The sequence below is a fragment of the Podarcis liolepis genome (assembly GCF_965112155.1).
Source record: "Podarcis liolepis genome assembly, chromosome: 16".
NCBI lineage: Eukaryota > Metazoa > Chordata > Lepidosauria > Squamata > Lacertidae > Podarcis > Podarcis liolepis.
In genome coordinates, this window is record NC_139567.1 from 42,122,520 (window position 1) to 42,147,802 (window position 25,283).

The following is a 25,283-nucleotide window of genomic DNA, read 5'->3' on the forward strand; positions in this document are numbered from 1 at the left end:
TGTTGTGAGGACAGAACAACCATCTTGAGCTCCTCGGAGGAAAGGCGGGGCAATAAATTAACATTGAAGGTTGTTTTAAAAATAAAATAAATACATTTAATAGGGCGAGAAAGCACCTGCCTATCTTATGATCCAAGGTAGCATATCTGATCCATGCTCATAATCTCCAGTCTAGCTGGCTTGTGGAGTCAGTCAACTGAGAACTGCCTCCAGATCAAACTGGTGAAGCCCCTTCTCCCCCTTTGCTCTGAATTTAGTGCCTTGTCTCCAAGGGTGAGAAGCTCACGCCCCACATTCCCACGCTCTGGGCCTCTGTGGGCAGATTCCAAAGCCAGCGTGTGACACATTTCTCTGGGCTTACACAGCAAAACACAACACACACAAAAATGTGGGCGTTTTTAGAACAGAGGGATGGGATGGGGAGGAGAGAGAGAGAAAGCCGAGGAAACATCAGTGTCCTGCCAGGAAACAGTAGCACAGCAGCTTTTGCAAAGCCCCGAGAGGCAAGGTGGCGTGGAACAAGCTGTTTACATTTTGCTAAGATCAGTTTAAAAGCAATGGCAATAGCAGCCATTGAAAGCAGAAATGTCAGTGCATTGTGCAAAGTGATTCTTGGGAGCAGGATGAGGATAACAGCCCTGAGTGTCGTTTACTTCTGTTCAAGCCCTGCATCAGTGTCCAAAGTTTACCACTGGACTCAGTATCCGCAGGTTCCTAGTCAGTAAGGTGGCAAAGATAGGCTAGTATGGAGCCAGAGTTGGGGGTTGAATAGGGTTCCTATTTGTCCATACACACCTCCTCTGTCTCTCAACTAGCAAAAAACAAAACAAAACAAAAAACAAGAAAGGGTAAGTTTCTAGTCCTCAAGGTGGCAAAAATAGCCTAGTTTGGAAAGGAAAGTGAGAAATTGCAAAGGACAGCTGTGTTTTGGTTTGCTTATTGTTTTGGAAAGTGAGAATTCAACAAGGCCAGCTTTAAATGCATCTTGAATTGAATTTCACCCCGTGTGTGTGTGTGTGTGTGTGTGTGTGTGTGTCCTAAAAAAAATGAGATATCTTCATAAACGTGCCTTGGATGCAAGCACATAATGGCTGCTTTTGTCATGCAAAAAAAGAGGTGACTATACTCCAACCTGATGAGTTCCATCACAACCGAAGCAAGCACTGTGTGTGTGTGTGTGTGTGTGTGTGTGTGTGTGTGTGTGTAATCACAGAATACAGTTGTGTACTATCAAAATTTAGACCGTAGGCTCTTGAGGGCAGGGATGTTTTTGTTGCTGCAGCTGCTGTAACTGTATGTGTTACTCTGTCAAATGAAATGCCTTTTGATTGCACTATGCAAATGAATACCCTGAGCAAATAACTAGCTCAAGGCCTGCCGAGTTTGACAGGTGAGGGTGGGGAGGCCAGGTCACCTTAAGGCTTTATCCTGAGAGTCTATGTAGCTTGGAAGCTCAAAGAGCAGTGCTTCATATGAAAGGGTGGAGCTTGCTTAGAGCACGGAAGGGTATCTGATTGGGCAGAGGTCTGAGCTTAGCTGTGATTGACAACTCAGCGTGGAACTCCTCAGGTGTGGAGGCATGGCCTGGTGAGCATGGAGGAGGAGGAGCTAATCGCAACAAGTTTTCTGCAATGTTTGAATGATTGAAGAAGAGTTTTTAAAGCTGTTTTAGGGGGCTTTGCAGATGAGGGAGTCTGCCACAAAATATATAGAGCACTGGATCCCACTTAATTCAAGCTAGCCTAGCAGAGGTCAGCCTGTCCACCTTGGCTCTGGCCCATCACTCTTGCAGTTAAATCAGCTATTTGCAAATGTGGAGAAGTACAGAAAAGGATCCAAAATACTGCAGATATCATACAATTGTAGAGTTGGAAGGGACCATGAGGGTCATCTAGTCTAACCCGCTGCAATGCAAAAATCTTTTGCCCAGCATCAGGCTCAAACCCACAACCCTGAGATTAAGAGTCTCGGGCTCTGCCAGCTGAGTGCTCTCTAGCAACGATTAATTTTGAAAACACACATGACACACCATAACTTAGCAGCTGAGCATCTGCTTTGCATGCAGGAAGCCGCAGGTTCAGTTCCCAATGGGAAAAAACTCCCTACCTGAAATTCCTGGACAGCTGCTACTGCCAGTCAGTGTAGAGAAACTGGTAGCCCTCCAGATGTTGTAGGACTCCAGCTCCCAGCAGCCAGCATGCCCAATGGACAGGGGTTATGAGAGCTGTAGTCCAGCAACACCTGGAAGGCCACAGCCTCCCTACCCTGGCATATACAGCACTGAGCTAGGTGGCAGATAGTTCAGCTCAGGCCTAAAGCTAGCTTCTTACATGCACAGCCAGAGAAAGCTGAATTGCCTGTGTGCAGGCTGACTCTGATACTAGTTATACAAGGAAGCGGGAAATGAATGACTGAAGATCCTTCTGGGAATGACTGAGGCACTATCCATAGGTACCTGGCCACAAATCACAGCCTCCCCACCCTTTGATGACACACCCCACCTCTCCTGGGCATGCTGCTATTCTTCCCTGTTCAAAAATGGGCTTGCTAAGTCAACCCACCTGTACTTTCAGGTAAAGGGGTGCGAGAGAGACAACATCAAAAAAGAGGCATGGGAATCGTAGAATTATAAGGGACCCTGAGGATCATCTAGTGTGGGCATCCCCAAACTCGGCCCTCCAGCTGTTTTGGGACTACAATTCCCATCATCCCTGACCACTGGTCCTGTTAGCTATGGATGATGGGAGTTGTAGTCCAACAACAGCTGGAGGGCCGAGTTTGGGGATGCCTGATCTAGTGTAACCCCTGCATTGCAAGAATATGCAGCTGTCTCGTACGGGGATCGAACCTGTTAACAGCACTGTGCTGTAACTAACTGAGCTATCCAGACATTGAAACCTTAGAATAGCCTGGCTGTGCTGGACCAGAGCAAAGAGAGGCCACTCAGTTCAGCATCCTGTTCTCACAGTAGCCAGCCAGATGCCCTCAATGGGAAGCCCACACACGGCACCTGAAGAAAACAGCAACTCTCCCTGCCTGCAATTCCCAGCAGCTTCTATTCAGATGCCTTTGACCATTGAGGCACAGCACAGCCATTGTGGCTGGTAGCCATTGATGACCTATCCTTCGTGAATTTAATCCTCTTTTTAAGCCACCTGATCACTCCAATCTGCAAGCAATCCCAGAACCTTCAAATTGGGTCGAATTGAATAAAAACATCCCACTTCAAGAGCACTGCAAAACTCCGGATTTAGACACCCTCCCATCGGTGCCTGATGGACAACAGCAGAAGAAGCAGTGAGACATGTAATTAAATGGAGCACAGAGGAGCATTCCTTGCAATTAAATCTGCTCACGTGGTCACTGTTGCTTACACCATAGGAATGTTTTGGGCCGCACCCCATTTTCACCAGGAAGACAGGAAAGTGTATTGGCTACACCCGCCTTCTTGGGCTGGTGCGAGAGGCTTAAACCTAACAGCTGGATATGAGTGGTTGATTAGAAGTGAGGTGACGAGCATTTATCTTGTCTGTTCGAGTTACAACATCAACAAAGCCATGAGCAGGCATGTGAGTTTCCCAGATCTTGTCATCAGTCTCGATTTTAAACAGGATTTAAATAGAATGGATTGTGGACTGCACTTCCTAGGAAGGCCCACCTGGCACCAACATCATCATTGTTTCAATGCTAGCCAAACACTTGTTTTGTTTTCTTGGGTGTTCAGGCAGTGCCATTGATATTACTTGTTGTGGTGTGGTGTCTAGAGTGTCCGACGAGGACCTGGGAGACCAGGGTCTAAATGCCCACCCAGCCATGGAGCTCAGTGGGTGACCTTGAGCCACTCACTGCATCTCTGCCAAACTTACTTCGCAGGGGGGATTAAACAAGAAGGGGGAGGACCATGTAAGCCAGAGCTCCTTGGAGGACAAGGTGAGGTAAAGATGTAGCAATTCATAAATGGAATGGAATAAATCTTGTTAAACGGATTGTTTAAACACATTTAAAATTGAACATCTATTTTTTGTGGCTTGTAAATCACTATGGAACCTTTTAAAGGGAAGTTATATACAAATTTAATTAAACCAGAAAGGGAGGGAGGGAGGGAGGGAGGGAGGGAGGGAGGAAGGAAGGAAGGAAGGAAGGAAGGAAGGAAGGAAGGAAGGAAGGAAGGAAGGAAGGAAGACTGAGAACTGAAGAGAGCAAAGGAGGTCAGGAACACAGGAAGCAGCCTTCAGCTGTGTGTCACTTTAGGTCAAGCAATTTCTGCATCTAGCCCATTATCACCTGCTCTGACTGGCAGCTGCTCTCCAGGGTGTCGGGCAGAAATTGGGTTTCTCTCATCACCTGTCACCAGATCCCTTTTTAACTGGCAATGCCAGGGATTGAACTTCCAACGTTTTGCATGGAAAGCCATGTGCTCTACCAAGTGGTGCAGCTAGGTAATTTTAGACCCTGGAGTTACACCCATCTTACACCCTCATGTTTGTGCTGTCATGTGTACAACTTCAGTTATGAACCACACAAATCACATTTCTCTTCCTCATCTCCCCTACTTCAGCTGCCATTCCTTTCTTTACAACTGCTTCTGCATTCCTGTTGGTTAACCCTGATTTTTAAAAAGAAGAATACTCTGAGCATGTGCAGAAGGCCCTCTTGAATCACAGAACCATCATGGCTACAGAGATCTTATGTGGCATCATAGACTGTGTTGGAGGTACAGGGACCACCTTCACACCATACTGTAGATTTAAAAGCTTCCCCTAAATGATTTTGGGATGTGAGAGGGTGCTGAGAGTTCTTAATGAGAAACCCCTTTCCCTTCACAGAGCTGCCATTCCCAGCTCAGTTTAACTATCAATCCGTCTTCAGAGACAATTATGGGATTTGGGAGGTCTCATTAAAAAACGGGGCTTTTTTCCAGCCGGAACTCAGTTCTGACACCTCTCAGGTGAGCGCCATTGCCACGATAAGAGAACAAGAGAGAACAAGCTCTCATGATGAGTTTGGGCACCTCTTTTTCTAGAAAAATAACACTGATAACAACACTCTACAGCTCTTCAGGGGAAGCTGTGATGGTTTAAACTAGCATGAATGTGGCCTGAGTGACCATGGTCCAGTCTCTCCCTCCCTCTCTCTCTCTCTTGACCTAGCCTAGCTCACTAGATTGTTGTGACGATAACTGGATTGTGCTGAAAAGGAAACTCCATGTGTGCACCTCAGAGGACAGGTGGGGTTTACACGTGTGATAAATAAATGGAACATTTACCATGCGGCTACTGGGTTGGTCAACTTTCGAGGGCTGCCTTGTCCCTCTGCAGGCTTCGTGGGGTTCCTCAGTGTCTGGCGTGTCACCTCTGAGCGCGTGGAACTGTTTCCGCTGAAAAGACACGGCCTTTGAGGTGAGTGTGTTGTAGAAACCCTAACTACAAGAGGTCGCTCTGCCATGGTTCAGCTCATTTATATGCCCATCACCACCGCCCTCCAGCAGTGGGTCTCGTAGGCCTTTGCTTCTGAAAGTGGAACTTTGCACATTTTGAAAGCCATCGCCATCCAAGGATTTGCTGCTTGAAACAGTAGCCGTGTGTCCAGTTCATCCAAAATCCATACTATATTTCAGCGTTCTTCAGTTTGGTGGTTGTGGGGGCCAACTCAGATGTTGTCTGGACCACAGCTCCCATCGTCCCCAGCCAGCTTAGCTGGTGGTCAGGGGTGATGGGAGTTGTAGTCCAGCGACATCTGGGGCCTGAAGAACACTGCCATATTCAACATACCCTGTATCCTGACATCATTACATGAGAAATGTGCACCTTTCCCCTGCCAGAAGCAGCAGCAGGGGAACAAGTAGGGAGTGTCAGTATCCCATTTGCTGTGGGGAGAGGACAGGTCTCAGCACAGAGCTCCCACCCAAAATGGCAGCACCGTATATTTTCATAGAATCATAGAGTTGGCAGGGACGCCAAGAGTCATCTAATCTAACCCCCTGCAGTGGAGGAATGTCAACTAAAGCATCCATGGCAGAAGGCAGAGTTTAAAGCATTCCTGTTGATTGCATTGATACCATAACCCTTCCTCCAAGGAATTTGTGATGCTTCCCAGCCTTTAACCTCACAACATCCCTGCGAGGTGGGTTAAGCTGAATTAAAAATTTTGTCCCATCACTCAGTGAGCTTTGGGGCTGAGTATGGATTTAAACCTAGGCTCTCACAGCCCTAGTCTCACATTTACACACACACACACACACACACACACACACACACACACACACACCTCCACCCAAGCAGGCGAGAGGCATTATCAGAATTCAAGGACACATTTTCAGCTGGTGAAAATCGCTAGAGGAAGGTGTGGGGTGTGGCTAGGGGAAGAAGGGGCATGGAATGGGGTGTGATATAGCAAGAGTCCCCCAAGGGGACTATAAGGTTGTGTAACTTCAACTCTAAAAATTACACCGGTCCTTGGAAATGTGTTGCCAATTCATCTTGTGAGATTTCCAACCAGAGCTTTCCAAACTGTGTGTTGCGACACGTTCGTGTGTCGGCTGCCGTGTGCAGGCGTGAATGCTCCCCACGCTCCTCCAAGGGCTGGAAAGGGGTTAGTTCAAACTCCGGTTTGCTAGTAAAACTGATTTACTGTGTCACGAAATGACGCATGTCTAAAAAGTGTGTCACCAACATGAAAAGTTTGGGAAGTTCTGTTCCTAGTGATGGAGCCTAGATCTGCAGAAAGGTAAAGGTAAAGGAAACCCCGACCATTAGGTCCAGTCATGACCGACTCTGGGGTTGCACACTCATCTCGCTCTATAGGCCGAGGGAGCCAGCGTTTATCCGCAGACAGCTTCCGGGTCATGTGGCCAGCGTGACTCAGCCGCTTCTGGCGAACCAGAGCAGCGCACGGAAACGCCGTTTACCTTCCCGCTGGAGTGGTACCTATTTATCTACTTGCACTTTGACGTGCTTTTGAACTGCTAGGTGGGCAGGAGCAGGGACCGAGCAACGGGAGCTCACCCCATCGCGGGGATTCGAACCACCAAGCTTCTGAGTCCTAGGCTCTGTGGTTTAACCCACAGCGCCACCCGCGTCCCTAGATCTGCAGAAGCTTGAGTGCAAATTTACGAAGGCGACCTGCTGTTTGAGAAGAGAGTGTGACTTGCCTTTTTCATAAGAGCAGCCTGCTGGATCAGGCCAGTGGCCCGTCTAGTCCAGCATCCTGTTCTCACAGGGGCCAAACAGATGCCCATTATGTTTCTGAAAAAGGCAAACAACACAAATATCAGAGACGCCCATTGGCTGCCTTTGCAGCATTTTGCCTGATGCTGCTCCTTACCTTTTCTTCTCTTGGGGAGCTGTCGGCGGGGTCCCCGGCGGATTTGCTTTCTTGCTTCCCATGAGAGGAGCCATCTCCTTGCTATCTCTGATCATCGTCCTGGAAAAGAGGATCCCGTGGGTCAACTTTGCTGTCCATACAAAATTAACCTGCATTAATGTAGTGCGATTTAAAAACAAACAAATTGTTTGATCTCACAAAGAGTGAGTGTGCATTTATTTGCAGGTCTCTCGCCTCCCACCCCCTCAACCCCACATACACCTGTGTTCATCCCAAATGCCAACAGCCTAAACAGGTGGTCCAGTTTTATTGGTCGCCTTATTACCTCATCGCCTATCCTTGTTTAGTTTACTGTTTTATTGTTTTATTATTACTCAACTTGACTTACCGCAACAGTTAGATGCCCATTGAAGCCCGATTGCAGCCTCTGACTTGCAGTTTTGTTTCTGGCTAAAACTTTGGACCAACATCTTGTTGCGAAGATTTGGCTCTGGCTTGATAGAACTCGGCAAACTTTATCGGAATGACTGCCGGAAGGGAAAAACGAGGCAGGAAGAGCCCAAACAGCATAATTGGGACTCACAAATCCTCTAAAGCAGAGAAGCAGTTGAAAACCAACACCGCCATCCCCAGCCAGGAAACCGAACAAATTGTAAGTAATTGAAATATACTTGGAGTCGAGTGTGGATTTCATGCTCTTTATTCAGCTCATAGTAGTGAGGAATGAAAGTTCCCCCAAAATATCTGCTTTATATACATTATTTACACAATGGGTGATGGGCTAATTCAGGGATTCTCCTGTAGGCCAATCAGGTTGCGGATTCACTTCCTCCTGGAGCTGGATTGGGTGGCTCCTGTGGACCAATCATACTGCTGCATTGTTCTAGGACCAATCAGACTGCTGCATTCTGGACCCTATTGTTCTAGGACCAATCAGACTGCTGTTTTTTGGATCCTATTCAACTCAGTACGTAACAGTAATGAAGCCATGGGAGCCCCCTCCCTTTCAGGGTGGGAAGGAGATGATCTGCCACAGAGGACAGGAACAAGAGGGGTTCCCCCTATCCCAAACACTGACCCACTCTTCTCATTAGAACAAGACAGTAGAGGAGCTTATATTCAGCAGATTCCAGACATACACCCTTACCAAGAAATTTGCATGGTGTCTGCAGAAACTATGGTCTGATTAAAATAGTCAATACAGAGGAAAATTTGGACATGTGCTCCTCCTCCACAAACTCTCAAAGGGTTAAAAGGAGCACAAGGCACAGTAGTGTGAGTGTTTCACCAACCTGAGTCCCAGATGTAACAAGGTCTTGCCAAGTCCTTCAAAAGAATGAGATAGTGCTCAAGATCCACCACACTTTGCACAGATGGACGAATTACAGGTCAGTTATGACGCCCTTATCTAGGCTTTTGAACTGCCACTACCAAAAAGTAGATCTGGAAAATTTTCATTTTCTGCCCAGCATAAGAAATACCAAACGCTTACTTATGACTTTCGGTAAGCCTGCCCTCCTGTCCCGACTTATGCAGATAAAAAACATCTTATGGTGGACTCACTTCCTTTACCCAATAAGGGTCTTCAAGGATGAAACAGTGAGACAGCTGATGTCTGGCAGGGAATCCAAGCCAATTTGTCAAAAATGAAACTAAATTTATCAACAGAGACGTCAGTTGCACGAAGGGGGAGGATAAAACATTGAGCTTAGAACTACAGTGGTACCTCGGGTTACATAGGCTTCAGGTTACAGACTCCACTAACCCAGAAATAGTACCTCGGCTTAAGAACTTTGCTTCAGGATGAGAACAGAAATCATGCTCCTGCGGCGCAGCGGCAGCAGGAGGCCCTATTAGCTAAAGTGGTCTTCAGGTTAAGAACAGTTTCAGGTTAAGAACGGACCTCCAGAACAAATTAAGTACTTAACCCGAGGTACCACTGTGTGATCCCTTCCCAAGTGAGAGTGATGAAGAGGGGGAGTTTGATAGCACTGACCTTCCCATGCTAATAACCTTCAAGGAACCTCGTGTCACCGACAGACAGTTGAAATCTCACAATAGTACTCAGGCCTCACACAGACTTTTGCCCAATCCCTCCAGAACTTATGACTCAACTGGTGCCCAGATATTTACCCTTACACAGGAGGACCAGCTGTTCCCATTACATCTCTGGCAGAACAGGACAAATGAGGTCCCTGATCAGGAAGCAGGCTCTTTGCTAGCCAACAGTCCTCACTTTGCAGCACATGCCTCTCTAATTCTTCCAAAAGTACAGAAGGAATTAACAGCCCCCCAACCATCCCATGAGGGAAAGAGGGACTGATAGCTAACAGGCCAGCATAACGCCAACCTGGAATGTAGCTGGATGGGCTGCATCTATCAGGGATAATAGCTTCACTGACTTTTTATCTCAACATCACACTCTTTTGATTCAGGAGACCTGGACCAGGGATGATATACCATTAATTAGATATTCCATTACAAGGGAGACTGGCAGGGGGCTTGGGATCACCACCGTTGAGGGGCGAGGGAGGTATGGCGGTGAGGGCAGATATTGTAGGCGAAGGGGTTTGAGATACAAAGATGCTTGAACCCCTTCCAATCTGCACCCCATCCCAAGGGACGAAGGTAGGGCGAGCAGGGATTACCTACCTCCGTCATTGGTGCTGTGCAATGCCAGGTCTATAGGCAGCAAAACCGCCACCCTGAGGGACTTTTTCCCCTCGCAGGGGGTTGACCTGGCTTGCGTGATGGAGACCTTTGTGTGTGAAGGTGAAACAGTCACCTTGCATGAGATGGCATCCCCTGGGTTTCTCCTTCCTTCACCAATCGCAGACTGTGGGTCGGGGGAGAGGGATGGCGTTGTTAATCTGTGAGGATTGCTCTTTCAGGGCTCTGCCAGTGCCATTGATCTCTGGCATTGAATGTGTTGGCCTAGTGTGGGGCACCAAGGAGAGCTAGGCTGTCTGGCTGGTGTACCGGCCACCTAGCGCACCAGCAGCCACCCTGTCAGGCCTACTGGAGGCAGTGGCAAGCTGGGCCTTGGAGTTCTCTGACCGATTGGTTTTGGGGGACTTCAATGCCCATGCTGATGCCGCCCCCTCTTCATGGGCTCTGGACCTGGTGACACTAGGACTCTCCCAGTTTGTTGTGGGCCCCACACACCAAGCAGACCACACACTGGATTTGATATTTGGCACAGGTATAGATGTGATCATGTCCTCCCCTGTGGAAGTGCCATGGCCTGATCACTACGCTATGAAAGCCAGGATTGACCCCCCGCCACTTGGGTGGCGAGCCTATTTGGGTTCGTCTATGGAGGCTGATGGATCCTGATGGATTCTGTCAGATCTTGCAGGACCCTGTCCCCCTGGCGGCTCATTAGACGAGCTTGTCGAGAGCTGGAATAACCAGCTCTTGGCAGTCATCAATGAGATCGCACTTAGACGCCCTCTGCGACCCCAGCGAAACTGGGCCCCCATTATTATTATTATTATTATTATTATTATTATTATTATTACACCAAAAAACAAAAATACAAATGAAAGTAGAAATAAACACAATACAGTCATACATCTTGTTACATTCGGTTCAGGTTATGTCTTTTCAGGTTGCGTCCCGCGGCGACCTGGAAGTACCGCAGTGGCGTAGCGTGGGGGGTGCCAGGGGTGCCAGCCTCACCGGGCGCAACATCTGGGAGGGGCGCGCTCGCTGCCTCCGGAGTCGCCGAAGAGCCTCGGGCGCAGGCTGTAGCGGAGCCGCATGTCTCGCGGAACCGCCGAGCTGTGCGCGCGTCCGGGCTGAAGGAGCCCGGCAGGCAGCGGCTCTCAGCGCTGGCCACGGAGGACGCGCCAGGCAGCCCCTCTTCACAGCCCCGCCTCCGCCGCTGCTGCTGCAGCTGCTGGGCAGTTGCATTTTCCTCGCCTCTCTGCCCCCCTCCTCCTCCGGGCAAGCGGCGTCGTTTGGGCGGCAGCGGGGGGCGCAAATTACTTGCCTTGCCCCGGGTTAGGGGGCGCAAATTACTTGCGTTGCCCCGGGTGCTGACAACTCACGCTACGCCGCTGAAGTACCGGAAAGGGTTACTTCCTGGTTTCGCCGCTCACGCATGCGCAGACATGCAAAATGACGTCATGTGCATGCGCAGAAGTGGCGAATGGGACCTCCACGCACGCAGGCACGGGTTGCGTTCTGCTCAAGTTGCGAATGGGGCTCTGTCCGGAACGGATCCCATTCGCAACCAGTGGTACCACTGTATTAATTACAAAACTATAAAGCAAAAAAAGGTATTTGGACTATAGACTCAACCTCCCGTCTATTCCCTGTTTCAATTATATTACTTGTTGCCAGTACACACTTTTATCATAGATTAACTAATGCTTAATTTATCCTACCTCTCTTATCTTTCTTAACACTACTATGGAACTTATTCAAATGCTGAAACAGAGTTTAAACTGTTATAATTATTTTGCATATAAACTTTGAAGACCTCCCATTTTGAAACAAATTCCTGTTTTGGTTTGCTTTTTATTTTTTCTGATAGGCTATCTAACCACATATTCTGTCAGTTTTTGAATCCATTCATGAAAAGAGAGGATTTCATCACTCTTCCATTTTGTAGCAACAAGAACTCTAGCTGCTACTGTAGCATATAAAAAGATACCCTTCATTTTCTGCGGGATATCCAAATCTGTAATCCCCAGAAGATAAGCTTCTGGTTTCCTCTTAAAGGAAATCTTTAGCATTTTTTGTAATTCTGAATGTTATTTTAATGCACTAATTGCCTAAGTATATACATCTTTGGACACTGGGCTGGAGAACTGTGGTGCAAAATTCAAGGGAAATGTGCATTTCGAAGGATCTTTGCATTTCAGTTTGTGCATTGTTTCACAAAGTGTGAACATTTGCCTTTCAGTGTGAACAGAATTTAATTCCTCTCCCACCCCAGCCTCAAGTAATTTTGCATATTCTCACAGGTTGTGAGAAGCTCTCTGTGGCTTTACAAAGTCAACATCTCTGAGATTATGACAATCCTGGAGATTTAGGTTGTCTTTTCTAAACAATTGCTCATTGGCAAGTGTAGCAGAGTGAGCAACTCTCAAAAGTATAAAGGTAAAGGTAAAGGGACCCCTGACCATTAGGTCCAGTCGTGACCGACTCTGGGGTTGCGGCACTCATCTCACTTTATTGGCCGAGGGAGCTGGCGTACAGCTTCCGGGTCATGTGGCCAGCATGGCTAAGCCACTTCTGGCAAACCAGAGCAGCGCACAGAAACACCGTTTACCTTCCCACTGGAGTGGTACCTATTTATCCACTTGCACTTTGACGTTCTTTCGAACTGCTAGGTTGGCAGAAGCAGGGACCGAGCAATGGGAGCTCACCCTGTCACAGGGATTCGAACTGCCGACCTTCTGATCAGCAAGTCCTAGGCTCTGTGGTTTAACCCACAGCGCCACCCACATCCCTCTCAAAAGTATAGAATCATAGAATTGGAAGGGACCGCATGGGCTATATAGTTCAAATCCCTGCAATGAACCACGAGTGTAGAACCACAAGCAGTATTATTTATCCCAAAGCAACATGTTTAGCCTCCCAGTGTCCCAGAAACTGTTCCCAGCATCCAGAAGCCTCTTTAAGCAACTTTCCCACCTCTCTTGAGGGCTTGAAACTTGGGAACCAATTTACCAAGCCTACACAAGCCCCATTCAATTCCTCTTCCAAGATCCGCTGATGTGATTGGAGGGTCTATAGGAAAATTGCACCTTATTGTATTCAGTGAAGGATCTCCCTTTTCCTTTACCCCGGGCAGCCCCCCCACAAACATGAATATACTCCCCCTTCTTGACATGGGCAATCATTCCCCCTTCCCAGCATCATATTGCTTTGTTTTTAACTAAAGGCAGACACTGGCGACATGAGGACCATCATTTAAAGCAGGCTTCCTCAAACTCGGCCCTCCAGATGTTTTGAGACTACAGTTCCCATCATCCCTGACCACTGGTCCTGCTAGCTAGGGATCATGGGAGTTGTAGGCCAAGTCTTTCTGGGAACCAAACTAGATACTACTCCTCCAGGGGTGGGGAAGCTCAGGCTAACTGGATGCCAAATGTGGCCCTCCAAGCCTTTCTGTCCGGCCCTTGGGACTCTCTCACAGGCCACATCCTCTTTCCCCAAGCCACACCCCTCTCTGACCCTCCCTCACTTCCTCCTTGTTTTTGTCCTGTCCAGAATGTGTCCTTGAAACTTAGAATTGACTCATTCTGGGCCTGGGGCTTTGTTTGGAGTACCAGAATTGGATGGAGACCTGGTTATGCTCCTCCGTTCACCAGCTTTCTTACTTTCAGCAATTGATTTGGCAGGGTGGGAGAAAGAGTCGTTTGGTTGCTGCCGTTATTAACACAACCGAGGGTCAGAAATCCTTGCTTATCTCCTTCACATCACCCAAATACAGTGGTACCTCAGGTTACATACGCTTCAGGTTACAGACGCTTCAGGATATAGACTCTGCTAACCCAGAAATAGTGCTTCAGGTTAAGAACTTTGCTTCAGGATGAGAACAGAAATTGTGCTCCAGCGGCGCGGCAGCAGGAGGCCCCATTAGCTAAAGTGGTGCTTCAGGTTAAGAACAGTTTCAGGTTAAGAACGGACCTCCGGAACGAATTAAGTACGTAACCTGAGGTATCACTGTATCACGTGGGATGCTGAAGATGCACCTCTTCACCTTGGCCTTTGACCCTTGACCTTGAAATGGCATCTTCTTCTCCCCTGTGCCCCCATCCAGCTCAGTATTGTCTACACTGACTGGCAGCAGCTATCCAGGATTTCACAGGGGTGGCTGCCTAGCCCTACCTGGAAACAGGTACTGCTACCATCAGCATGTGAGGCAGATGTTCTACCACTGAGCTATGGCCCTTCCTCTAGACCAGTGGTCCCCAGACATTTCCCCTCATTTGAATGACCACAGACCACAGTTAATGATTTGTCTGCTATTTGTAGGGTTGCCATATTTCAGTAAGTTGTTGATCTTTTTTTCAGGAAGGCCCCCAAATTGTTGAGTTTCTAAAGGTTTTTTTAAAGGAATTTTTTGGCAGGATTTAACCCCCATTGCTGGTTTTCCATGTCATTTGCCCAATTTCTGAAAAATAATCCAGGACATTTTGGGAGGCGAATTTCAGGACATGTCCCGGAAATTCAGGGCATATGGCAGCCCTAGCTATTTGTCGCAACTGTAATGCACTGTACGAGTTATAGTTGTATTTTCACAGGCCTGCCATGGACTGCCTGAATGAAGCTCGCAGACCCGTCTGGGAACCCCTGCTCTAGACTTATACAGTAAGATTCTAGACCTCATGGTTTTGAATAAAGGGTTGATTAAACAGGAATACAGGAAGCTGCTACCTTATTCTGCTGATCTGCTACTCTTCCCCAGTGAAAGAGTAAAATCAGCAAGGCTGCTATATCTCCACATCTGGAGAACACACATTATTTCACACCCACCCACACTTTCTCACTGGTGCTTGTACATGAGCATTCTTTGGGGTTTTACTTTTAAGAGGACTGTTCAAATTAGATTTCCATAAAACACAACGCAGCATCTATGGAGCTAGCATGTATGAAAGCAAACAATCTGGCTGGATTTTTGCCAAGATTTTCAAAAAATCAGTTCCGATTATTTTCAAAGTTCTTTTTTCCCCACCCAATCCACTTTTAGCTCATCTCACATCTTTTAACAACATCTAATTCCCACCCCCATGCCTTCTTCACATTTAACTTTTTATCCCGGCTTTTGACACTTGAGTGTTTGGGGGGGGGATGGGGCCACGCTGTTCCCTTGACTGTAATTTATTTTAAAAGGTTTTAATGTTCTGTTTTTAAATGGTGAAGGGCAGGTGGGAAAATTAATAGATGATGACTTTTGTGGTGCATGTCTCACTATTTGGTCCTTAGCACCCTTGAGCACATTCATATACACTCAGCTGCTTACAGCAAAGTCAAGAACTGCAACAAAACTCATCACTACTCCCAGACAAAGCCTCAAAACAAATTAGAATGTCAAATGAAAAATGGAGATTAGACTGACGACGAAAAAAACGAGCAGTCACTTTTGACCCCACAAGCTTTAAAAAATAAATGGGAGAGAAACGAAAACATATCTAGCAACGCATCAAGAGCCTGCTAAGCTTTTGTTTTGTTTTGTTTTTCTGATGGAGAGAATCTCCTTAAGAGAATATCTGCTCAAAACAAAGATGTTTACGACACAATCACAAAGGCTCACCTTGGTTAAAGGATCCCCATCTGCCAAGAGTTAGGAAGAAAACTGGTCCAGAGAATACCTGGAGGGGAAATCCAAAGATCTTTGGTTGCTGTTACAGTTCCTGTTGTGACATCCCTCAAAGGTGCGAAAGGACTAAATAAATATCCCGTCTCTCGTAGCTTAAAATAAATCCCCAAAACGTGAGGCAGGGACACATCCCTCCTCTGACTTGGGTGCAGTTTCCCTGGATAAGTATAGCACTGAGGTGCTTTTCAATGCCTGCTGAGTTACACAGGATCCACGGGTTGGCTACAAAAAGAGACAAACTTGCTAGACCACAAATTTCTTGGCTACTCAGAGCTGGGGAAAGACGCCACCATCGCCAATTATCCATGCAAAAGAGGTTGAGTCATAACGATGACGAAGGAAAGACACCTGAACATTATCTCAAAACCATCCGGAGAGCTTTCATCATTTTGATTTCTTTGTTTTTTCCCCCCTTCTTCTTTTATTGACACCCAGGAATCATTTGCAGTGAAAGAAAGCAGGCTAATTATCTTGCGGTCAGATTCCTCAGGTGCAGGCAAAAGACAATTAGTTTTCCATCCAAATAATGACGGAGGGCGCGTTTTAATAAGTTGAAAGCGTTTCGTGGCCAGTAGCACACTGATCCTCACAACAACCTGGCGAGGTAGGGCAGGGTCATTATCCCCACATGAGCCTGAAGCTTGGAAACAAAGGTGGGAACTGAAGCAACAAGGATGAGGCAAGACTACTAGGACTTGGGCCGTCTGACATAATGGAAGGTTTGAAGATGAAAGTACTTCATACAGCAATGGAATTTGCTCTTGCAAGAGGCAGCGATGTCCACCAATGCTTCAAAAGGGGGCTACACAGATTAATTGAGGACACGTCTGCCAGTGTCTACTAGACACAGTGGCTATGCTGCCCCTTCCACAGTATGCCAAGTGCTGGGAATCACAACTGGGGAGAGATTTGCTGTTGAGCTCATGTCCTGCTTCCAGTGTTGCTCCTTGTACAGCTCAAGAGGAAGGAAGATGGACACAAAACTAGACGGAGTTTGCTCTGGCTGCAATTGCCCCTGCTGTTGGGCTCCCTGCCTTCTGCCCCATCGGTCCCAATGGGCACCAATCCCCACTGTGGGACAGACATTCCTCTGCTAGATTTCTTCAAAATGGAGCAGTTCCATATTGCTGAATGAGGTTTGTGTGGGTGGGTGGGCGCCTGCCTCCTTACCAAGGTCCCAGCTCAACCATGGGCATCACAGCCCTGTTGCACAAGGATCTCTTTCAACCAAGAAGATCTCATTCCTCAGCAGCAATTCCAGCACCACAAGCATTCCCAAACATCACCAGGTGGAACCTGGAGGCAGGAAGCAACATTGCATGGAGGAATAGCATGAGCAGGGCATCAGGATTTCAGCATTTGTACTGGGCTGCTAGGGCTTACATTATGTATATACCATATTTTTCGCTCTATAAGATGCACCCAGTGGCGTAGCATGCGGGGTGCAGGGGGGGCTGGCCGCACCGGGTGCAACATCTGGGGGTTAGGGTTAGGGGGCGCAAATCCACGGGTTAGGGGGCGCAAATTACTTGCCCTGCCCCGGGTGCTGACAACCCACGCTACGCCACTGGATGCACCCAACCATAAGATGGGCTGCCCTTCTCCCTCCTTGGGGAAAAGCCAGCAAGAGCCGCACACATGCTCTTCACAGCTCTTTAAAGGGAGCGCTGAGCAGAGCCTGTGTGCGGCTCTTGCTGGATTTTCCAGGAGGTGGGGAAGAGATGAAGGGCAGCCCATCAGTCCCTTCTCCCTCCTCCCAGAAAAGCCAGCAAGAGCCGCACACAGGCTCTGCTCAGCGCTCCCTTTAAAGAGCTGTGCGGAGCGTGTGTGCATCTTTTGGGGGCTTTCCCCTGAGGACAGAGAAGGGACTGACGGGCTGCCCTTCTCCCTCCTTCGGGAAAAGCCAGCAAGAGCTCTACGCTGCTCTTTAAAGGGAGCGCTGAGCAGAGCCTCCTGCCTGCATTCGCTCCATAAGACGCACGCACATTTCCCCTTACTTTTTAGGAGGGGAAAAGTGTGTCTTATGGAGCGAAAAATACGATAGGTCTGCAGCACTTAGCGACTCTGTGAGCGTCACGGCATGGACTGTTGATTTCCCAGCCCCTGGCCACATGGAGGCTGCATCGTGTGCTTTCCATAGAGAGAAGGACTGTTGTCTCATGGCCGGCTGTAAGCAGCAGTACCATTAGTCAGAGGTGAAAAGGCTGCTCAAGTGGAGCCAAACCCATTTCCAGTGGCAGACAGGACTCATCACCATCATAACATGCAAGGACTGGGGTGGGGTCCCCAGGTGTCCAGCGCCATTTCCACGAGACAGAAGATGATTAAAAATCTGGTCTGTCGAGTTGGGTAGGGAAATCCTTGCTGTCTTCATTCCTCTGGTTATTGTGGAGGGGTTTTAGCAATGCTTACATTGCTATTAGGGGGGACAGTCCATTGCTGGGACATCAGCGATGGGAAGCGCAGAGAAGGATTCTTTACGTTCACTGGATCCCCCTAAACAGCTGAATCGGATGGCATTCTCACAGTCCAATCAACACCTTGCCATTTGTGCGCTGTTTTCATCATGCCAAAATCGTCCTTTCCCATTTTGCCCCCCCCCCCCCACTTGCAGGTGGTGAAATTTGGAGTGGCTAAGATGATTTCTGAGGCAGTGGTTAGGGAAAGGGAAACCTGACAATTTCAGGTTCTATTAGTTTCTTGTTTTTCCAAACTTAAGTTCAGTTCTCCACACTGGTTTGTTGTTGCATTAAAAGAAACTCCTGATGAAAATTCATCAGCATTTCCCCCCAGATATCTATCTATCTGTCTATCTATCTATCTATCTATCTATCTATCTATCTATCTATCTATCTATCTATCTATCTAATTAGTTGTTGTTGTTGTCTTCACCTTAAAGTCACAGGGCAGCTTACGACAATTAAACCTGCTTTCCTTTGGACCATCTCAGCGAGACAACATGTAAATAAGGTAATTTTGTCTCAATAAGTGAACTGAAGCAAATTCCTCCACCCCACCCCTGCAGAGCTAAACATATCATTGCAAGGGGCCTAGGCTGCTGCGTGTGCTTTTCTTGCCAGTAAATCTTTTTTGCAGCCTCCCTGGCTGCCCCTCCTGTCCCCTGAGCTGAAAAGGCGATCACTTCTTCTGGGCTTTAAATGAAGCACAGACACCCAGGAAGGCTGCAAAGTGCAGGTGCAATGATTTCTAGAATGAAAGGAGGACACTCACAAACACCCCTTGACTACATTTCAAGACTAGGGTGCTGCTTTTAGGGGGTTTTAGGATGATGTTATCCACGATTGCTTGACTTGTTTGTCACAGTTTTCATTGGTTTGGCATTGACATGTTTGCCATTCTGGGCTCTTTCAGCAGACAAGGCAAATGGCATCTTCAACAAGCCCCCTTAAACCTGGCAGTGGTGGGGTGTGCCAAGGCGCAATTCTTCCTTGCTGCCTCTCACCTTTCTGGGGGCAAAAGTGATAATATAGGTGCAATGGGTCTTGGCACCCTTTAAATCAGGGGTCAGCAAACTTTTTCAGCAGGGGGCTGGTCCACTGTCCCTCAGACCTTGTGGGGGGCCGGACTATATTTTGAAGGGGGAAAAAATGAACAAATTCCTATGCCCCACAAATAACCCAGAGATGCATTTTAAATAAAAGGACACATTCTACTAATGTAAAAACATGCTGATTCCCGGACCGTCCGCGGGCCAGATTTATAGAATCATAGAATCATAGAATCATAGAATCATAGAATCATAGAATCATAGAATCATAGAATCATAGAGTTGGAAGAGACCACAAGGGCCATTGAGTCCAACCCCCTGCCAAGCAGGAAACACCATCAGAGCACTCCTGACATATGGTTGTCAAGCCTCTGCTTAAAGACCTCCAAAGGAGGAGACTCCACCACACTCCTTGGCAGCAAATTCCACTGTCGAACAGCTCTTACTGTCAGAAGGTGATTGGGCCAGATCCGGCCCCTAGGTTGCCTAACCATGCTTTAAAAAGCCTGCCTTTCACCACCTTCTGGAAGTTGCCCTGATGCAAGAGCTTAAATCTTCCTAGCTGTAACATCTTCAGATATGGAAGCTTTCCTCTCTACTTTCTGACATGCGGTGGTTACCTCTACTTTCTCCACATTCAGAAGCACCAACTCTGTGCTTCCTCAGATGTAGGACAGTGGTGCTTGTTCCTCCTGGGTAGGAGGAAGGTCATTGCCTGCTTTTAAAAAAACTAAATCCCTAAATTGCCAGGTCGCATGAAGATGTGATTATTTGTTGACCTAGAGGCTGTTGACACGATACAAACAACTAACAGAGGGGTGTGTGCAGGCAGGCAGGCTAGCAAAGAACATCTGTGGGCCAAAATAAAACAATTCCTTCCAGTAGCACCTTAAAGACCAACTAAGTTACTTCTTGGTATGAGCTTTCGTGTGCATGCACACTTCTTCAGATACACAGACAAAGTGTGCATGTGTGTGTACACAGATACATATACAAAGTGTGCATGCACACGAAAGCTCATACCAAGAACTAACTTAGTTGGTCTTTAAGGTGCTACTGGAAGGAATTGTTTTATTTTGACTATGGCAGACCAACACGGCTACCTATCTGTATCTGTGGGCCAGTAACTGTTGTGGATAGATTGGCACAGCTGTCTTAAGCCATTTTCATATTAGAGAGCAAAGCCTAAATATATGCAAAATAGAACAATATAGCACAAGCTTTCTACATCTATTTGCCTGAATTAGAAACTTAGTAGAATTTTTTGTTTTTTCAAAGTAGCTTCTTCTAGTAATGCAAGCCCAGGACGCATGCCAGCCTTCCCCATCCCAACGCCCTCCAGATGTTTTAAACAGTCCCACGGAGCACAGATATGATGACTGGATTCTGCCTCCAACGTTGGAAGCCTCTGCATAGCCGTTGCTGGGATTCACAAGTGGGGAGAGTTTTGCTATTGTGCTCAGATCCTGGTCGCAGGCTTCCCATTGTGCAGGAGCAGCTCAGCAATAAATCACATGGAGTAAGTGAAGTTAACTTTTATTAGAAGAAATGGGCTGCCAGTGTGGTGTAGTGGTTAAGAGCGGTGGACTCGTAATCTGGGGAACTGGGTTCGTGTCTCCACTCCTCCACCTGCAGCTGCTGGGTGACCTTGGGCCAGTCACACTTCTTTGAAGTCTCTCAGCCCCACTCACCTCACAGAGTGTTTGTTGTGGGGGAGGAAGAGAAAGGAGATTGTTAGCCGCTTTGAGACTCCTTCGGGTAGTGATAAAGCAAATCCAAACACTTCTTCTTCTCCAGAGTGCCAGGCCCAATGAGCACAGCAACTCTCACGGGTAGGTCTTGTCCCTATGAGGCAGTTGTGGAGACTGAAGCTCTCCACCTTCCCACAGTTCCCTAAGTCCCCCTCCTCCCCCAGGTCCTTCCCAAGCAATCTGAGACTCTGCTGCTGTGCCTGTCTCTGCTCCACCCTCTTCATACCTCTTCTGGTTCTGGGAGACGAAGGGGGATGATAGCTGGTCGCAGCAGGAGGGGGAGACACCCTGGCTTCTTCACCAGCTTGACTCCTCTCTGCCTCTTGGACTCCCCCCTCTCTTGCTTCTGCACTTCTCTCTGCCACAGACTCCTTCTGCTCACTAAGCCCAGTCTTCTCCCTCTGTGCACTCTTCGTTGTCCCACCACCAATCCCTGGGCTCTGAGCCTTCTTCCCTTGCTGGTTCCCCCAGCTGGTACCTCCCATCATCCCTCTGCATCCAGCAATTCCATGGGGACAGGATGCTGGTTCTAGACTGTCCTCCTTTGGCCTCATCCAGGAGCCAGGCTCTTCTTAGGGGGTGTGGAGCTGTATGGAGCAACCCAACCAATTTTGAACAATTCCATTCCCTGTGCTGACATTGCCAAAAGCCGGGGGGGGGGGGTTTAGCTGTGACATAATGGCAGCTGGGAGGAGATTGATGGAGAAATGAGATTTGAATGCAATCTTTGTTTGTTTGGAAAGAAATACAGTTTATGGTCAAGAATCCCCTCATCCAGCTTGGACTTGATGGCAACCAGGAGGATAGGAGCTTCTGAGATTTGAGCTAGTCATTCATACAGGAATAGAAAGGAGCTTGCCCACAAATATATAGTTCTGTGTATGTCAGTTTATTTTATGTATTTATATTATGTCCCAACACATACTTTTTTTTTAAGGCGGGTAAAAACTTTTCCAGGACAGATTGCAAGCTAATGAAAACAAGGAAAAGCCACAACAATCCACAATTAAATCTTTCAAAAACCGATTATTAGAAATGCCAGATTTTAAAGGGCTGGGGAAATACTACTACTTCTGGTTGTATCCAATATTAGACCTGCTCAGAGTAGATCCATTGAAATTAATGGCCCTAACTTTGTCACTTAGGTCCAATGTGGCATTAAGGTTAGACCTGGGAGAGCAGGGTTCGAATCCCCACTCAGCCATGGAGCGCCCTGGCTGTGACCTTGGAGTCAGTCCCTGTCTCTTAGCCTCACCCACCTCACAGGGTAGATCCTTGTGAGGCCCATCACCTTAAGGTCCTTGGGAGATAAAGGTGGCATAGAAATTAAATGAAATCAAAATATAAATAAATATTAACTCAAAATAAATAATACTAGTAATAATAATAATAATAATAATAGTAAAGTTAATAATAATATCATTGCTGAAATGTATTGAATTGGATTACATCATGGAGGATAAGCTACTGGCCATGGTGGTTATGTGAAACCTCCTTGTTCAGAGGCAGTCTGTCCCTGAATATTTGTTGCTGGGGAACAAGGTCTGATGCCTTCATGTGCCGCTTGTAGATTGCCCTAGAGGAAGCTGGGGGAGCCCTGTAGGAAACAGGATGTGGGACTAGATGGACCTTCGGTCTGATCCATCAGGGCTCTTCTTATGTGGGGGAAACACTTACCGTATTTTTCGCTCTATAGGACGCACTTTTTCCCCTTCAAAAATGACCCTCTCCCGGCTGGAGAGGTGACGCGCAGCTATGGCAGGAGCCTCTACAGCCACACGTCACCTCTCCAGCCGGGAGAGTGCGCGCGGGGCTAAAGAAGCCATAGCCCCGCAACCCTCTCCCGGCTGGAGAGGTGATGCGCGGCTATGGCAGGAGCCTCTCCGCTGCGCCTTTCTGCTGCTCCCTGACCTGCTCTTTCGCTGAAGGGGCGCTGGGCAGAGAGGGGGAGAATTTTTTTCCCTTGTTCTCCCCCCTCTAAAACAAAGTGCGTCCTATTGTCCGGTGCGTCCTATGGTGTGAAAAATACGGTAAATATGCAACACCTTCCTCCCCAGCAAAAATTCTGCGATTAGACATAATTGATCAGACAAACCTCAATTTTCAGAGGCAGTCTACCCCCAAAAGCCAATGCTCATGGCACACAATAAGAGAGGCCTGTTGGACGCTTGTTTAACAACTCTCTCTCTCTCTCTCTCTCTCTCTCTCTCTCTCTCTCTCTCTCTCTCTCACACACACACACACACACACACACACACACAAACATTTTTTGCCACAACATAACAGAAGGTTTGGGGGGGAGATTCTTCCACTGATTCAGCAGCTTCCCCAAATCATAAGACAGGGCTGTAAATGAAACAAACAGAAGTGTACAATTAGAATAATTTTAAGGGGTCCCCCCCATACCCTCTGCCCCCACCCAGGATCAAAATAAGTATAAAATTTTAATGTGCCATTTAAATCCACCTGAGCCTAGGGAGCTTAATTGAACTCGAGACGTGAAAAACGAGAAACAGAGATAAACCACAACTGGTGGATTCATCCAGCTTAACCCAGTATTGACTACACTGGCTGGCAGCAGCCCTCCAAGGTTCCTGCATTGCAGGGGGTTGGACTAGATGACCCCTTGGGGTCCCTCCCAACTCTACAGTTCTACGACTCTAGGGTCTCACGCAGAGAAGGATCCTTGCCAGGGAGGTGGGGCACAAATCCTCAGTTTCTCCCAGTTTCTCATTTTTAAAGTTCAGATAGAGAGGCCCGGGAGGCCATATTTGGACCCTGGTGGAGGTTCCCCACCTCTACCCTAAATATATTAGGAGACTCAGCTTGCAATTTTTTAAAAAATGTTTAGGGGTATTGTATTCAGCAACCAGCAACCTGTTGTCTCAAAATCAGGCCCCTTGGAGAAAAGGTATTTGCCTGTATCCGTCTAATGATTAAAAAGGCATGTTTTGCCCACATCCAATTTCCTCGTTTCTAGAATTAAAAACCTTGCAGAAGATGACGAGAGACCAAAAAAAGTGGACAAACTTGGGGAGAGATTTCTTCCGGGGGCCTTGCTCTTCTGAATCCGCGCCGTCTTCCGAAATGGGCTTGAGCGACCCTTCTCGTTTCCCATCTCTCCGGATCGGGACCAAGGTCTTCCAGTTTTTCCCTGAAACTGACACGGGGATTGGCTTTTGTTTCGATTTGACACTTGCGCGCCGATTTTCCAGAAACGTGGCTGAGCTCAGTGCAGCTGGCAGTGGCATTTAAAAAGAACAACATATGAACAGCACACAGTTTCTCCAGCTCCACCTCTTACCTCCCAGTTTTCCTGGCAGAGATACCTACCTATATATCCTTCCCCCCCCCCTACTCGCACCAATAGCCTTTCTCTCCACCCCCCCCAGACCAACAATAACAAGCAGTTTACAGCACCCCTGTTTACTAGTTTCTGCCAGCCATACCCTTCTCTAGGAGACTCCATTCCATTCTCACCCCCCCCACTCCACCTAGTTTTCTGTCCCTCCCACGACCAGCATTCTGTGCACACTGAGCACGCTCAGTCCACACCAGGTAATTCCTTGGGTTCCCCCCACCACAGAGAACATCAACTGGGTAACACCTGGGCTCCATTCACTCTGAAAAAATGAACTGTTTGCAAAAGGCTCCCACCGCCCAGTCACAAGGAATATATTTCCTCACCTCTCCCATATTTGAAAGAAAAGCTCAGGTTCCGTTTCAGCTCCTCGCTGTATCCACCAGGGTCTTCGTTGATGATGCCCAGATTAGTGTTCCATGTGGACCAGTTCACCTCATCCACCCTGTTCAGGAGAAGCAAATGTGCTCAGGTCTCCCTCTAGCAGCAACACAGCTGGGGAGGGAATGTGGGGGGCAGCCCAGCTCCGAGACTGCTACTCAGTGGCGTAGCGTGGGGGGTGCATGGGGGGCCCCGGCCACACCGGGCGCAACATCTGAGGGTTAGGGTTAGGGGGCGCAAATCCATGGGTTAGGGGGCGCAAATCCACAGGTTAGGGGCGCAAATTACTTGCCTTGCCCTGGGTGCTGACAACCCACGCTACGCCACTGCTGCTACTTCTTTTTTTGACAGAACATGAGCAATTACATCATCCACCAGGGGAATTATAGATTCATAGAATCATAGAGTTGGAAGAGACCACAAGGGCCATGAATTGACAGACCACTGATGGCAGTGAGGAATGGGGAGATAATGAGGCTTCCAAGCTTCTTTGGGACAGATGAACATGGCAGAAACCAGAGAATGAGGAAAATAATGTGTTGTTGTTGTTGTTGTTGTTGTTGTTGTTGATATTTCTACCCCGCCCATCTGGCTGGGTCTCCCCAGCCACTGTGGGCGGCT

General features: G+C 47.8%; 2 protein-coding genes across 14 annotated transcripts in view; both read right to left on the minus strand.

Annotated features, from left to right (window-relative positions):
- The window catches only part of TRPV3 (transient receptor potential cation channel subfamily V member 3), a 37,487-nt gene extending 21,390 nt beyond the window's left edge, over window positions 1-16,097 (minus strand). For 6 of the 9 annotated variants that reach the window (XM_083479859.1, XM_083479855.1, XM_083479854.1 and 3 more), the window contains exons 1-3: window positions 15,596-16,097; window positions 7,324-7,422; window positions 5,267-5,377 (exon numbers count right to left, since the gene is read on the minus strand). In XM_083479859.1, the coding sequence (XP_083335985.1) occupies window positions 5,267-5,269 (3 nt within the window). In that variant the 5' untranslated portion in view covers window positions 5,270-5,377; window positions 7,324-7,422; window positions 15,596-16,097. Of the gene's footprint in view, window positions 1-5,266; window positions 5,378-7,323; window positions 7,473-15,595 lie in introns of all 9 variants that reach the window. The other 3 variants (XM_083479858.1, XM_083479857.1, XM_083479852.1) reach the window with 2 other exon arrangements.
- A 6,215-nt stretch (window positions 16,098-22,312) lies between these two features.
- TRPV1 (transient receptor potential cation channel subfamily V member 1) overlaps window positions 22,313-25,283 on the minus strand; it is a 33,038-nt gene continuing 30,067 nt past the window's right edge. For 2 of the 5 annotated variants that reach the window (XM_083479835.1, XM_083479836.1), the window contains 3 exons: window positions 24,608-24,726; window positions 22,950-24,158; window positions 22,313-22,592 (listed from right to left, as the gene is read on the minus strand). In XM_083479835.1, the coding sequence (XP_083335961.1) occupies window positions 23,857-24,158; window positions 24,608-24,726 (421 nt within the window). In that variant the 3' untranslated portion in view covers window positions 22,313-22,592; window positions 22,950-23,856. The remainder of the gene's footprint in view (window positions 22,593-22,949; window positions 24,159-24,607; window positions 24,727-25,283) is intronic. The other 3 variants (XM_083479839.1, XM_083479837.1, XM_083479838.1) reach the window with 2 other exon arrangements.